We start from the raw sequence: 15268 nt of genomic DNA on the forward strand, positions 1-15268 counted from the left end.
ATTAAATGCCCTCAAGGCATTAAAAAGGCTATTACCAAAACATGTTTTTCAAACACGGGTGTAAATCATTTCGTACAGGCTTTGAAATTCATAACGAGTGAGTCCTCCATGCAAACGTGTGTGCTGGGGTCATACATCTAGGTGTTAATACAATATTTATCCTAAGTAATAACTCATGATACTAAACATTTCTCCAAAATACTGAGTACATGAACATTTTAAGATGCTTAACAGTTTCTTGCCCACCACTAGTAAATTTCTGTGCTACAGACATTTTTTTTTAAACCCTGAACCTAACAGCAGGAAAAACAGCAAATAAAACATTTAGCAAGCTTTACACTTACCTATTTACACTTGAAACCCAAGCATATTAGTTCAAGTTACGAAAAACTTTTCGGCTAATTCAAAAAAAGCCAACAAGCAACTCAAACTTTGCTGATATTGGAATTCTATTATTGGAATTTGAGAAGTGAAAAGTTATCTCCCCTCACCAGAGACACAGAAAAACCATTTGCCAATTTTTCTCCAGTATTGGTTGATCTACTACAATACCTCTCCCATTAAACTTGTTTCATTCTCCATCTGAGATTCCCTCTAATAAATGCATTTTTAGTGTTAGATATTTTTTTCCTTAAGAGATCAGCATAGTTACACTTCATAAAAGTCAAATATCAGCAAATGCGGAACAACAGACTAGGCTAAGCAAGTCACTCCTTTGTAACTGTTTATTTTAAATGTTAGCTAGAGCCCACTTATTCTCACTTATCTCATTGGGTTTGGATTTGGATTAGAATCCCACCTACTCAGGGAGCATTTTGAGTCTATCTATAGAAGACTACACCATACTGAAAGTGTTTCTTCCTTTTGATGTGAGATATGGCAACAATAACACTTTGGTTCGAAAATATAACAAGACGGCAATATAAAACATAGTAGTTACTAAAATTCCCAGTGACAAGTGATTATAAAGTTAAGCTAAAAAGATTTAGATGGGGTTGTCATAATGGCAGGCTTTGGCCTAATGAGTGTCCCAAATTCAAACCTGATTCCACTCACTGCAGGACAAAAATAAAGAATCGCTAACTAGAGTAACTGGCTGGCTGGGGTGTCTCACAGACAGCCCTGCCCTCCTGTCAGATACAGCCCTGTCAGCTGGGGACAGATCTTGGCTTTATTTGGAAATATATTTTTAAATCACCCCAAAAAAATAGAAGCTTCTGTCCCTTCCTATTTAGTATTTAAGTCCAATAGATTTCACTGTCAGAGAATTATTGGAAATTATCAGACACTCAAGCAACAGAACCACCAAGGATATCGGGTACTTTCTGAAATTTAAAACAAGACTTGTGAAGTATATTTCCTTATTTTTTGAATATTCATTAATACACACCTCACTTCTCATCTGCACCTCTTCACCATGTCTTTATTTCACAAACAAGAAAAACTGAGCTTGAGGAAAAGGAACCACTCCTGGTCACCTAACTTCCAGTAACCAACAGTCTCGGATCTTTTACTTTCATTGAGGTTTTAACAACTTTTTGGGATGAAGAGCACACCAACAAGCAAGCTAAACTAGTGAGAAAGAAGTCATTCTATAGAAGTTGACTGTTAGAACAGCTCTACACTGCTAAAGCCTCCCTTTTTCTGGTGGAAAGGGAAAGTGAGGGTGATTTTGTTGAGCGGTAGCAGCAAAGGGCAGAGCTCCAGAGCAGGCGGTGCAGCGCCGTTTATTCACGCCTGAGCGCTGTCTCCAGAGAAGGAGCTCCACCCACGCACTACAAGCTTGCTTTTTCTGTACCTAGAGGGAAAAGTTACTGTGTTATGTAATGTATGAAATCATTGTACAAAGTAACGAACAAAAAGGTGAAATGCTGGTGAATCTCGGCTATTACGTTTGGGATCTGGGCTTTGCTGGGGTTTTTTTTACGCCAGCTGATTTTCCGTAGCAGCTACTGGAATTGCATGTCACATATGTTTAATTTAATATCCTCCTGATTTCCTTTATTTAGGTTTTGATTATCCCAACCTCTATTTGTGCAGAGTTGAACTGAACTTAGAAGCTTTTAATTACCACTTTGCCATTGAAGGGTTTGACCAAAATCTGGTGATAATTAGAATAAATTCATTATGTTTGGACTCTAAATTTCTCTTAATGAAGAGTTCTCATGTAAAACATTCAGTCAAGTGCCTGTCTGTAGTCTATCCTGCTTCTTGCTTGATTCTTAAAGGACAGCTGACCACCCTACAGCTCCCCCTGAGTACTCAGTTCCACATGAGTTCCTCAGATTCTAATTCTATTCCACAACACAAAAATATAGGAAATTTATTGTTAAGTAGTATTTGTTAGGAAAAACGTCCAAGAGTCTATGCTGTCATATAGACTGCATTCACAAACAGGATTACAAATGTGAAAAAAATATTATAATTTTAAGGAGTGGTTGAAAAATAATCTCTAATTAAATAATTCAAATGTAATGTGTCTAATTAATTAGATATAATCTTACAGTATCTTCTTAAAAGCGTTTAAAACAAAATCAGCTCCCTAATAAACCCACACTGCTTTTAAGCAGCCAAAATTCTCAGTGTGCAAATAAAACATCTCGCAAGAGTTATTAATCTTTTGATCACCTAACATACTTCATCCTCACTCTACCCACCATCACCTCTTTAGTAAGGAATTTTATCTCTATGCTTGTCCAATACACTTTATTTTCTATAGGTACATCACTGACCAGTCAGGTGCCCAGTTAAAATCGGGGATAAGTGTATTTTAATTATTGTAAAATTTAAATAAGTATGTGTTCGTGGTTCCAAATTATGCCCTGTAAACACACCAGGAATGAGGAGCTCAGTAGCTCCTCAACCTGTGTGTGTTCAGTTCATATTTATAGATCAACCTTACAGAAGCAAAGCTGTGGCTGGCTACAAGTCCCCTACACCTACCAAGGTGACAGAGGACAGATTTCCAAACGTATGCAAACACAAGGTACATTCAAGCCTGGTAGTTCACCCAAATACTGAAATCCAGTAGGTGCAAGTGACCTTTACAGCCTCCTATAAAATAACAATAACAGCACCAAACTCTTTTCCTATTAAACATATCACACACTAGCATTTCAGCTTCATATATTCAGATTAAATCCAGCCATCCAAGAACTAAAACCTGAAAGAATTCCCTATTGCAGGCAGACACTTCTAAAACCAATTCAAAATATTAAGTTACTATTCAGGCTTTTAATGTATGACTAAGTAGGGCTCTGTAAAGAATGTGCTCCAGATATGACAAGGTATTAGAAACACTTCTTTCCCTATGTGCTTTTGTAGAGAACAGCAGGGTAGCTCATGCTGTCCCCAGGCCAGGCCAACCCAGGCACAGCTCACCTCATCACCTCCGCTGCCCACAACCCCCCTTCCTCGCTAAGGCAAGGTGACAGCAAATGTTCACCCTCCCCAGCACCAAAGAGACTCAGAGTATCCTGTGAATGCTGCATTTTCTCTGTTGGTTTTATGATGATGAGCATCAAGGTCCTCACAGCTCAGAAGGGAATTAGTTGAGGCAAAGGTACAACCTCCTAACAGAGTGAGTAGAAAGAGAGCCCATGTGCCCTAGGAAAATCTTCTGCAGAAGCTGCCTCAGCAGCAGACTGCATCATTTTACTATCATTACTTTGAGACAATCAGTGAATTTAAAAGTGTGTATAAGCTCAGAAACAGCATCAATGATTACTTTCACCTGTTAAGACAGTATAACTTATAAATTGTTCTAGTTTGCAACTGGCATTTTTCTAACATTTTTTGATGAAAACTAATTACAACCAACTCCATTACACTGAGAAACAGCTTATAAATAAGCAGCTGACCCTGTGAAATGTGTTGTATGCTCTATTACAATAAGTAATACAACAAAGATTGAAATCTAAAAGCAAAAGAAACACAATGTGCTTAAGGAAAATGTTATTGCTGCATGCAGTTGTGCATTGCATTTAAGCTTTCTAGTTATTACCAAAAAAAAAAAAATATCAAGGGGATTGAACTTTTACCAGTATGACCATTATGTATCTGGGCCAGATTTCAGGCTAATGTGGTTTAGCTACTTATGAAATAATTATAAAAGTACCTCTACCCTTCTAAATCAGGAGCACTGACACTCATCAGAATAATCCCCTCAGTTAAGTTCCTGAACCCACTGCCCACTGAACCCTGCCAGAGCAAAGTCTGGCAGGAAAATCACCAAACCATTTCAGCACAGCTTATCTCTGGGTTTCCAACAAAACCCCTGCTTCTCTTTTGTGAATTCACTCACAGATTGAACAAGAAAATTAATTTTCTCTCCACACAACACTACTCTTAAAAAAAAACTAAGAAAGCAACCCCTTTGGAAGAAAATAACTGGATTGTTTCTAGCAAATATTATACAATCAATTCCTAGTCAAAGCTTCTGGGATAGCTTAGTACTACTCTAATGATAACCCACTCACCACTTGTACTGTAATTCACCAGGGGAGAGAAAACAAAGATTCCCCACTTTTTTTTTAATATTCAGTGGTATTACTCAGCCACTGAGAAGGGCAGCTAGCTACAACTCTGAGGCACTCTGAGCACACTACAGGAAATGCTGTTTTCCTATGCACTGAACTGGGAGATGTAAGTAAACATTAGCCTTGCAGTTAGTTTTGCAGGTTAGCAATGCTTTTCGGTACAGCTTTCTTGGCTTTGTTAAAATCTTGATCACATTCAGAAGCAGCACAGCAATCACAGGCTGGGTTGAATGTCTTTGACCCTCCTTGTCAACCCCTTGTCACTGCAGTAAAAGTAGACCACCAACACCCTTCCAGGAGAATAACACCCCTTATCTCAATCCTTGCCTTACAAGTTCTGACATCAGTGAGAATACTCAGATCTGGAAAAGAGGCTATTTGCTATTAATACTAATTTAATGGTTTGCTATTGCACAGTGCTATAGCCCCTCTGTCTGGTAACAGCCAGCAATCAAAGCTCAGTTCTTGCTGAACTAGAATCTTAAACTTTTATAGGAATTATGCTGAGAAAAGAACAATGTAGCATTTATTTCATAATTGTGGTTTCAGAAAATAAATAGATCTTAAAACACATCTTGCCATCCCTAAAGCTTTAGAAAGCATTTTCTATCTATGAGTTCCATGAAAAAGTCAATTTTGGCATACAGCAAGCTGAGAACATAATACAGAGAAAAACTACAAAAGAAGAAATATTTTCAAGAATAATGAAAAATAAAAACCAGGAAAATAAATAATTTAAAAGTGATGTGTAAAAGGATTCCTAACCCACGTGTCTTGTGACAGTCTACAGCTAAGCAACTACAGTCCTCCAAAACACAAAGATTTTCACTACAGAACTCATTTCAGGCAAAGGGTAAACAGGATAATGGTATATTTTTCAAGGCAGTGCTAAGAACACACACACAGAAAAAGAAAATGCTCTGATGGAAGCTCCCTTCTAATAAGCACATTTAAATGCTGGCAGCCTGTAAAAAGCTGATCTACATTTACTTACACAGGCATGTTTCATAAGCACTCACACTGACATCTAAGACAGACTAACACATTTAATCACACAGATGTTCACGTAAATTGGCCCTGATTCTGCAGATACATAACTCTACAAAAGAGAAAATGCATCACTAGCACACCCTAAAGCAGGCCTATAATGTTTGCAAAACTTGGCCATATAGCAATCTCATTATAAAAAATGGAAGACTATAAACTACTTCATTCAGCACAGCTTCTACACAGAATACTATCACGATATTTTTTCCTCAATGCTTTACTACAAGAGTTACAAAATGGCTCTGTGAAAGGTCTGAATTTTCATACAGACTAAAATATTAATTAATTTTTCGATAAAGAGCACCTACTATGTTGCCAATATAGATGCACTGCTAATGTGCATCATTCTGAGAGGAAAATACAAGTGGCAAGCAGGTATGGGACACAACTGTAGGCTCCTTAGAATTGCCAAGAGATTAATTCAAATTTTAAAAGAAAAAGAAAAGACATAAACCCAAAAACTAACAAACAAAAAGATATTAAAGTAAAAAGAGGAGACTTTGCAGGTTTCTGGGCTGATTTTACAGGTGCCAAAGCAGAATTCAGGTATTCTGAATTCAGGTATATGTTTTTATTGGACAGTGAGCCTCTTCCATTCTACCTGAGCTTTCCCCAGATGTTTAACTCTTGCAGAAATAAAAAAAAAATAAAACCACTCTGAGGACAAAATATAAATCAATTTGGTCTTTAAAATAGGTTGCTTAACATGATATGAAGTGAATTATCTTTGAAAATGAATAGTTTATCTCCTACAGTCAGCAGTCAACATACTTACATCAAGGAAAAAAAGGAATCAGGAGTAATGTGTTGTAAAAAAGACCTGGAAAGGTATGGAATCCTCCTATTTAAATGCTACATGAGAAACACAGCTTTGGAAATCCAAAATATTGGTCTTAGAGAACAGAAATGATGGAATGCTGGAAGAATTATTCTATCTTTATTTTTTAAACATTACTATAGTAATATTGAGCATATTGAAAAAGTTCAGAAGCAATCATTTAAACAGTTAGCAACAAGAATTTAGTTAATATACTTTTCTCTGCTATCTCCCAATTTCACCAGGAAGAGTTGATCCAATTAGGCATTTCTTCCGTGAAAAGGACATGGAAATTTACAAGTGCAGTTACTACTTTAATTTTCCTCGTGGCTGCTTTATTCAATTTTTCCTCTTGAAGGCATTCTACTAAGGGCCCCCAGAAACCTGTGTGATACAAAATAGAAACCTGCTCAAAAAGCAGTTGCCCACCTGTGTGCATTTACTTTCTCTGTGCTACTTAGAAGCTGCCTGAACGTTTATCCTCTGTCTTGTCCAGGTAAGAAGCGCCCTCGCTCCACCCTCACAGGGAGCTACTTTCCTCCAATGAAGATGCACTTTACTCAGTGGAATGGATTGAGTTTAGGTGTGAAGGGTAAGGTAAAAGCAAGAAAGTGGGTTTATGAGCTGTCCACCTTGGAAACTGAGTTCTGAGCAATGAGAATACACAGCCACCTCATTAAATGACACTTCCAACCCTCACCATATTGATCCAAGAACTAAGTCCCTTGGAGAAAGAGAACATCTCCATAACACAAAGTATTTCATTTTTTTTCCTATGTTTTGTCTACTCTTGTAATGCAAAACAATAATGAAAAATACTTGTGCTTAATAGTGACTACAACCCCCTTCCACACAGCAGAACATAAAAGAGTTAAAAAAGTTAAAAAAGATGCACTTCAGCTTGGCATTCAGTCCAACCAGCTCCAGTGAAACCTCCAAGTTTCTTTTCTGAACCACACTGAATGGACAAGCACCAGAACCAAAGCAGCCAAAGACTGGTCCTGGAGTTACCACAGGCTTTGAGATCCTGATCCTCCTCAAAAACCGGCACTGTGCAAATGCACAAATCCGTGCTCGTATTTCATGTGTGCACACATATGCACACAATTGCAAGGTCGTTCAAACACAAAGAAGCTCAAAAAGAAACCACCAGGCTCAGAGACAAATAAGCCTCTGTTTTTAACCAATTTATTTATATATGCTTGTGACAAAGTCATCCCACATGATTTTACTAGGCACTTTTCCTCATGCAGCTTGTTTCCAAACAAATCACAGAAGAAATCAGCAAAACCAAACACTGGTAGTTTCAGGTACTTCCTGAAAACCATATGGGCTATGAAATTGAAAGTCAAGGCCAAATCCACAGCAATCCATGTGTTCACTGGGCTTTGCAGGGGGTTTCAAAGCAATGAGTCATATGATAAATGTACTGCAACACTAGACACAATACTGTAGAGACAGGTCTTCTGCTTTAATTTTTAATTTCCATTTTCTGTGGGTTTAGAGAAACCATCGGCATTACTTTAGCATAATCCTTTGCAATGAATCAATACTTTAATTTAATAATGGTATTCTGTTGTCAACATATAATAGATCACATAATGTCCTTGTATAGATGTAAAAAAAATACACCAAATAAAGTGCAAGGCTTTGCTTTCAGCAGTGATCACAGGTTAAACCACTGTAATGACGAACTTTACAGTCCCCAAAAGAATTTCCATCAGGGTTAAAAATCAGCATGGAACAATTTCAGCCATATCCCTTGCACTCATCATACCAGTGCTGTGCAAGCTCTTCTAGGTCATAGGATTACAAAAATCACTTTAATAAAGGGGAGAAAGAAGAAATATATCTGAAGAGAATCAATGTACATATCTGAGTGGGGCTTATTTGAATATTCCACTTATTTATGAATTCAGTGTTAACTGCTCTAGTCCCTAACTATAAAGAAGATTAAAAATGGAAAACAAAATTAAGTCCAGTGTCATGCAACTTAATTGAAACAGATAAAGCAAGTTATAACTGTAAAAAATGAAAAAAAAAATTATGGTAACTTTCACTTCACTGATGTAGCTGCAAATCTATATTTGTTAATTTTACCTTGATGGTAGCCTTCCTGTCAACAAGTATTTAAGATGGGAAACACAAATGTAATCATGCCTGTGGCACTGACTGTAGGTATGTGAATAGAAAGTAAGTGGGAATGAAGAAGCAAATGCTCTTAAAACTCTCAGTCGTTTGCCTCACTATTTTTTTTTCAATTCAATAGCTTTTGAAGCATCTAAAATGGATAGATAACTGGCATATTAATCTCAGTTAATGCTGAAGGCACATGCTTCGCAGTCACGTGTGCTTCCCTCGATTCAATGACAGCTCACGCTCATCATGCGAAGTGTTTGCGATCCGTGTCATCTGCTGGCAGAACGCTTCAGAGCTCTGGGAAGAGTAGGTCTGGTTTTACTACGGTTTGGCACCTCCCACAACACCCTCCAGTTGGTGAAAACCCCGCAGTTCCATCTAAGTGTCATCCTTAATGTGAAAAAGATATTTGAGTCAGTGCAAAATAAAACAAACAGCTTTTACCAAAATGTCAGTGCTGGTAGCAGTGCATCTGCCAGATGCTTGTTACTTGAACCCATGCTGTGCATAACAAACAGTCAGAGATATGACGAGGATAAACGACTGGACCAGAAAATCTTTAGCAGGAAATCAAAGAATACTCAGACTCGCAAAAAAAGGTTGCAATTGGACTTCACAAGATATATCGATTAAGCGTTCTGTAACATCTCTTTTCTTGGTTACTATGCATTAGTTGAGCTCCACCTGCCTGACCTCAGTTCTCTGCATTAGCCTTTGGTCGTATGAACACAAGAGAAACCACAGTGTTATTTCATAGCTGAATTCACACAGGAATTCTTATAAGTCCAGTATCTCAATTTAAGGATAATAACATTACTGAAGAACCCAGAATACCATGAAAAATGCATATTGGAAAAATCAGGGCATGACTCCTTAGAAATGAAACCAATGGCTTGATAAAAATAAAACCTCACTGGCATGTTCCAGTCTGTTGGTTGATTTTTCTGATCTACAGGCTAGACTATCCTTCTAAATCAGTGATTGACTTTCACCCTGAGCACTGGATGAAGAGGCTTAGGCTGAAAAGACATAGTCCATACGTGATCATGGAAAACACACGCAGGAACAAGATACAGAGCGAGATTTGATGAATAAGTGGCTTTTGCTTAGTCAGAACCTGAAGGATCTTCATCAAGAACTTTCAAAACAGCTAACAGATTGCTTGACTTTGAGTGAAACACAACCAAGAATTATTGTCATTATGCACACCCACAAAAAAGAGAGATTTCACAACATCTCCTCAGATGAATACACACACAGAGAGAAGGCTTTACCAACATTTATTCAGGTGGGCAATCATCTGGCTTTCTAGAGAAATAACTCCTGATTCGCCTTCCATTTTCCTAAGTCCTGTTTTGTGCCCATTTTAACGTGTTAAAACAATTAAACTACAACATAAACGAGTATAAAGACAGCTGCTTTTCTTAAAAGCTGTGAAATGCTAAATAACCTATGACTCCTTCCCACATATGTGCCTTGCCAAGCCAGAGGATGACACAAGGGCGTGCACTATTTTGAAAGCTGGGGCATGAGATTCATCATGTCAGATTTGTATTCACAAGGTACAGCAGGATCCATGACTTTCATTTCAATAGCAGCTGGAACAACGGGCACAGAAGGAACATGCAGCTCAACCTGGGAAATTAGAATGAACTTGTTTTTAAAAAAATTCCCTTTCTTGCTGAGAGCTATTAGTGGCAGAAGCAGATGCTTGCTTTGGGGTCACACCATGTCAGCAGTTCACAGCACAAACACTGCATTTCTCCTCTCTCCCCTCAGTGGATACTGCAGCCTTGAAGAATTTTACATGTATCCTTAGAGATGCTTCAATGTATCAGGAGAGTACAGCTGTAAGCTTTAAAAAAATGTTCATATGCCCTACAAATTCAAATCCTTTTTTATGTAATCTATTTAATCTTCCATTAATGATAATCTCTGCTATCAATGTGCCCAAACAGGGTCAATTTCTGCTGGATTTGCACTTCTTGCATTTCCATCCTATAACCGAGCTGCATTTAATGAAGGGAAACACCCTGCTGTAAAAGGTATTAGCAGCCTCCCTAAAACAAAAAATAGTTAGGAAGCTCTGCACCTGCCAGGAACATTTCATGATTGTGGTTTTTCTTCTTCCTTTGTGTGTCTTGCATGGAGGAGAGTCCTGTCAGCTGAACATTATTTATTAATCAGGATATTCCTGATATATCTTGTAAGGAGACAGCCTAGAGGGGCGAAAATTGCCGTGCATTTCTCTCACATACCCAACGAGATAGAAAGGGGAGAAAGGAAGAGATTGCAAGGGTGCATTTATGCCCCGACAGATCCCACCTGGCAAGCCCAGGCAGATACACACACAGATCACAGCAGTTCGAAGAACCATGTAGCATATCTGGTTCACACAAGGATTGAAAATAGAGACATGGGTTGAAAATCTGGCTTCATTTGCTGTTTTGTTTTTGAGAAGTGCCCTATACAGCTTCCTATACCTGAGTGAAACAGGTTGGGTTCAGCTTCACAAAAGATTTTCCTTCTGGTAACTTCCGACTACCTTAGGTTGTACCTACAGAATATGCAGGCTTGGACACACCTGTAAGGGCTGCTTCTCCCTCAATTACTGTGACAGACACAGGAGAAACGAGTTACTGCCTCGTTAGCTCTTCTGATTTAGTGATAGTTTTATTCGTAATCATTCCCAGACATCCGCCACCTGCACACCCACCCACCCACACACATCCAATTTGCTGTTCTTCTCCCAATTTTGTCAATTCACAAGATCAGCTTGCGCTGCCTATACTCTGCCCCAGTGCTTATCAGCAAATAGATTTAATAGACAAAATAAAGTTCATATTGCTTTCTAACAAAATCCTCCAGCAGAATACCCCTACATTAGCATACAAAAGGGGAGCCCTGGGCTGTAAAAGCGATTCAACTGAACTGACGTTTCCAGCAGCAGCAACTAAGAGTTAATGGAGGACACCTGGCTTTTCACTTCCTCCACTGCATCCAAGAAAGCACAGAAGAATACAGTATAATTGAGCATTTCACTAAATAGCATCGCATAGAAGTTCTTTTGGCAAGGACTGCATTTGTCCTAAGTAACCTCTATGAGAAGCTGAAAGTTGATGCACGCAGACCAAGCAAATTTTCAGCTTTAGCCCGAACCCTTAGGTTTGTGCTTGGGAGGGTGGGAAGAACCAGCCACCAAGCATCAATCGGAGAACTAGCCCCCTCCTCTGCTTAAAAAAAACCCAGTCAGTTACGGCAACGCGGTGCTGTGTCTACACACGGGAGCCGGCAAAGCGCTGGGATGGCTCTGCACATCCGCGGGGTGCCCCAGGCTCCTTCCCAGCGGAGCTGGCAGCAGCTCCTTCAGGAGCCAGGCACTGGGACGGAGAGAGCATCCCTGCGGAGCCCGCCCTCGTTTCAAGGGAGACGAGTGTGCGGGAAACCAAACTCCGTCACCAGCAGAGAAGCACATGCACAATCCACCCCGCACCTGCTGAAGACCACTCTCCACACTGCCCCTTCTGGGGGGTCATCACTAGTCCCTCTCGCTCAGATACCTCCCAGCATCTCCTAAGTACCTTTCGCACACCAGCCTGGAGGGGGAAAGGGGGGAGGGGGTCCGCATCCTTCCTAAATCCACAACGAAAAGCAGTCTCCTCAAATGGCTGCTCCTGCCTCACCATCCATCACACAAGCAGGGAACTTGCCGGGGGTAAAAAGGGGGCGCAAGCAGGGAAGGGAGAAAGAAGCGCAAACTTCGAAGCTCGCCGGCCTCCCGCATGGCAGCAACAGCACGGGAAAGACAGGGCCGCCACCTCCGACCGACGCATCGCCCCGGCCCGACCCCGCAGGCGCTCGGCCAGCGCCGGCTCTGGACGGGGCGAGGCGCGCACCGGGCAGTCCGAGGGCGCGGGGCGGCCGGCGACACTTACGGGTTTTGGGGGTCGTGCTCGCCTCCGGCGTGGTGGTCGACTCCTGGAAGGGAGACAAGGTCCAGGACGGCGCCGAGTCGTGGACGTAGATCTTGTAGGAGGAGGTAGCGTGTGCCGCAGTGGGCCAGGCGGGCAGCGGCGGGGTGCTGGGGGCGGCGGGCGGCGGCCGGGCGCCGCGGCCGGCGGTGCCGGGGGGGCCGCTGGCGGGCGGTGCCGTGTGCGGCGACACGGGGTGCCTGGCCGCGGTGGGCCGCGGGCCGCCCCGCGCGGGGCCGCGGGTGCCGGGGGGCCGCGGGGGAGCCCGGCTCATGGTGGTGAGGCGGGGGCTGACACGGCTGGGCGGCCGCGGCGTGGCGGCGGCGGTGGTCTCCGCGCCGCGGGGGGGGGCGGTGGGCTTGGAGAGAAAGAAGGGGTCCTGCCCCACGCCCTTGGCGTCCATCAGCTCGGTGGGGACGTACTCCTTGACGGAGCCCACCACGATCCACTTGAGCAGCATGAGGCTGAGCCCCAGACCGATGAAGCCGATGAAGAGGGGTACCACGCACAGCCACGTCTGCTGCCGGTTCCAGACGATGCAGTCGCTGCAGCGCAGCTCCCGCGGCGGCCCCCCGGCCCCATCCCCACCCGGGCCCCCCGCCGCAGCCGCCGCCTCCGCCGCCCCGGGCGCCGCGGCGCCGGCAGCCCCCTCGCTCATCCTAGGGGCCGTCCGCAGCGCCGCCGCGGCCCCGGGGCATCAGCGCGCCGCGGCTGCCGGCGGCATGCGGCGGAGGGGAGCGCGGTGCGGAGCGGAGCGGGCGGCGGGAGCGCCCCGCTCAGTCACGCCGCCGGCACGGCATGCCCCGCGCCGCGCCGCCCCGCGCAGCCTCCCGCGGCCGCGGAGTCAGCGGGACGGCCGCGCCATCCGCCGGGCGCCCGCCTCTAGCGCTGCTCGCTGCAGCCTCGTCGCTTTTCTTCTGTCCCTCCGCTACAAGGTTTTTCTTTTCTTTTTCTTTTCCTTTTTTTTTCTTTTCTTTTTTTTTTTTTTTTTTTTCCGGGTAATAAGTCGCAGGGATCAGCCTCCTCGGTTTATTTATTTTTTATCCCAAGCGTGCGGCTCCGGCGACGGGCAGGTACATTCCTTCACATTCACGCACCTTCTCGCCTTTCCTCTCCCCTCGGGGCTGGGGGATCCTTTCTTTCCGTCTTTCTTTCCTTCCTTCCCTCCCCCGCCCGCTCGGCTCGTGCCTATGCCCGGCCGCGGCGCAGCAGCATCCCTCGGCGGCTCCGCGGGGAGGCGGCGGCGCGGCGCAGCGCACCCGCCACTCCGCGGCCCCGCGGCCAACCCGCGGCCGGCGCCGGGCCAGGGAGGCCGATCCGCGGGCGGGGCCCGGGGCAGGAGGCACGGCTCGGCACGGCTCCGCGCAGCTCCTCCGCGCCCGCGCTAAGTCCGGCCCGGCATCAAAACTCCGGCGAGGATTCCCGGAAAAAAAAAAATTAAAAATTAAATAATCCACCCACACGCAAAAAATAAAAATTAAGGTGAAACCCTGGAGGGAGGCGGCAATGACCCAGTCGGCAAAAAAAAATATACGGATCCGGCAAGTAAATGGGCACGCAAAGGCAGCTCCTGCCAAGCTTGCAGCTTCGGCTCGATTGTGTATTCCTCTGGCAGCGCCGCGGAGGCAGGCGAGCGCGCACCGAGCAAGGCGCCTCCCACCAAAGCCTAATGGTGGTTTCTTAATGCGCACAAGATAAATAAATGATCCAGGCAAACCCCTCGGGAGGGTGTATGCTACGGCAAACGGAGCCTAGGAAAGAAAGGAAAGGAAGGAAAAAGGAAAGAAAAGAAAAAGAAAAGACAAAGGGGCGGGGGTGCGGGGTGGGGGCGAAGCTCCCGAACCCATCCTGTGGTAGCGATCCAATAGGCTGGTGCTGCATATCAGAAAAGACCTGTGTGCAGGGGAGCGGCGAGGGGGTGCGTGTGCGGCGGAGGTGGAGACACCGTCCGAGAGGGAGCCCAGCCACGGCCAGGGCTCAGGACAGAGGCTCTGCCACCTTGATGCTACCCGACAGGTATAAACTGGCAGAATTTTGTTGCTCTTGTTTCTAATGGGATTCGCTAAAGAAAAACAAACAAAAAAACAACCCACCACACACTTGCAACAAAAGGACAGTTCTTTTCAGCAGCTGCGGGGAAACTGATGGCACAGCCGCAACTGAGGTTGCCAGACAAGTTTTGATATTTCAACTACTCCGGCTTACCTGGTCTACTCCAAAGTTGAATTCCCAAGTTCAGCATAGTCAACAATGGGTGCTTTCCATTCCTTTACGGGACAAACATTTCACCAGCTAGGGTGGTCACTGAAGGGTTAACAGAGTTTGCCAAGGGTGGCTTAATCTCCATTTTCAAAATTTTAGAAAATGCTCTATAGAATTGTACAGATGTTTTTAACCCTTTCTTCTGATCTGTTACCTTATCGGTCCTTTTCCGGTATTGATGCATAGGTATCATTTCTTTAATCATGTGTTTAAGTGTATTGATATTTCTACAGAATAACTGAGCGGAAAAGTTAGAAACAGTCTTTGAAATGCATTTGTACAGTGTATATAAAGAGACAAATGGAGAAAATAAAATATTGCAACTGAAACATACCTGCTTGATTTTTTCCTCCAGAATGAATCTTAATACTATTTAAATTATCACTATTACATTAACTAGATATCTAGATTATTGTCACTTCAAGAACTCCATCTGGAGTTTGGCAGCTCCTCTAAGACAGTTCTGTGCTATCAGCCGTCAGGAAGATCAGGGT

At 43.6% G+C, this 15268-nt stretch overlaps 1 protein-coding gene across 2 annotated transcripts in view; it reads right to left on the reverse strand.

Moving 5' to 3' along the window:
* The window catches only part of NRG3 (neuregulin 3), a 667244-nt gene that overhangs the window by 346893 nt on the left and 305083 nt on the right, over positions 1-15268 (reverse strand). The window contains exon 1 of one of the 2 annotated variants that reach the window (XM_069019207.1): positions 12477-13170. The exons of the other annotated variant lie outside the window; for it this stretch is intronic. Within the exon in view, the coding sequence (XP_068875308.1) occupies positions 12477-13170 (694 nt within the window). Of the gene's footprint in view, positions 1-12476; positions 13171-15268 lie in introns of those variants that run through there. 2 annotated transcript variants of the gene reach the window in all.

This window comes from Aphelocoma coerulescens, chromosome 6, assembly GCF_041296385.1.
Source record: "Aphelocoma coerulescens isolate FSJ_1873_10779 chromosome 6, UR_Acoe_1.0, whole genome shotgun sequence".
In the NCBI taxonomy this organism is placed as follows: Eukaryota; Metazoa; Chordata; class Aves; order Passeriformes; family Corvidae; genus Aphelocoma; species Aphelocoma coerulescens.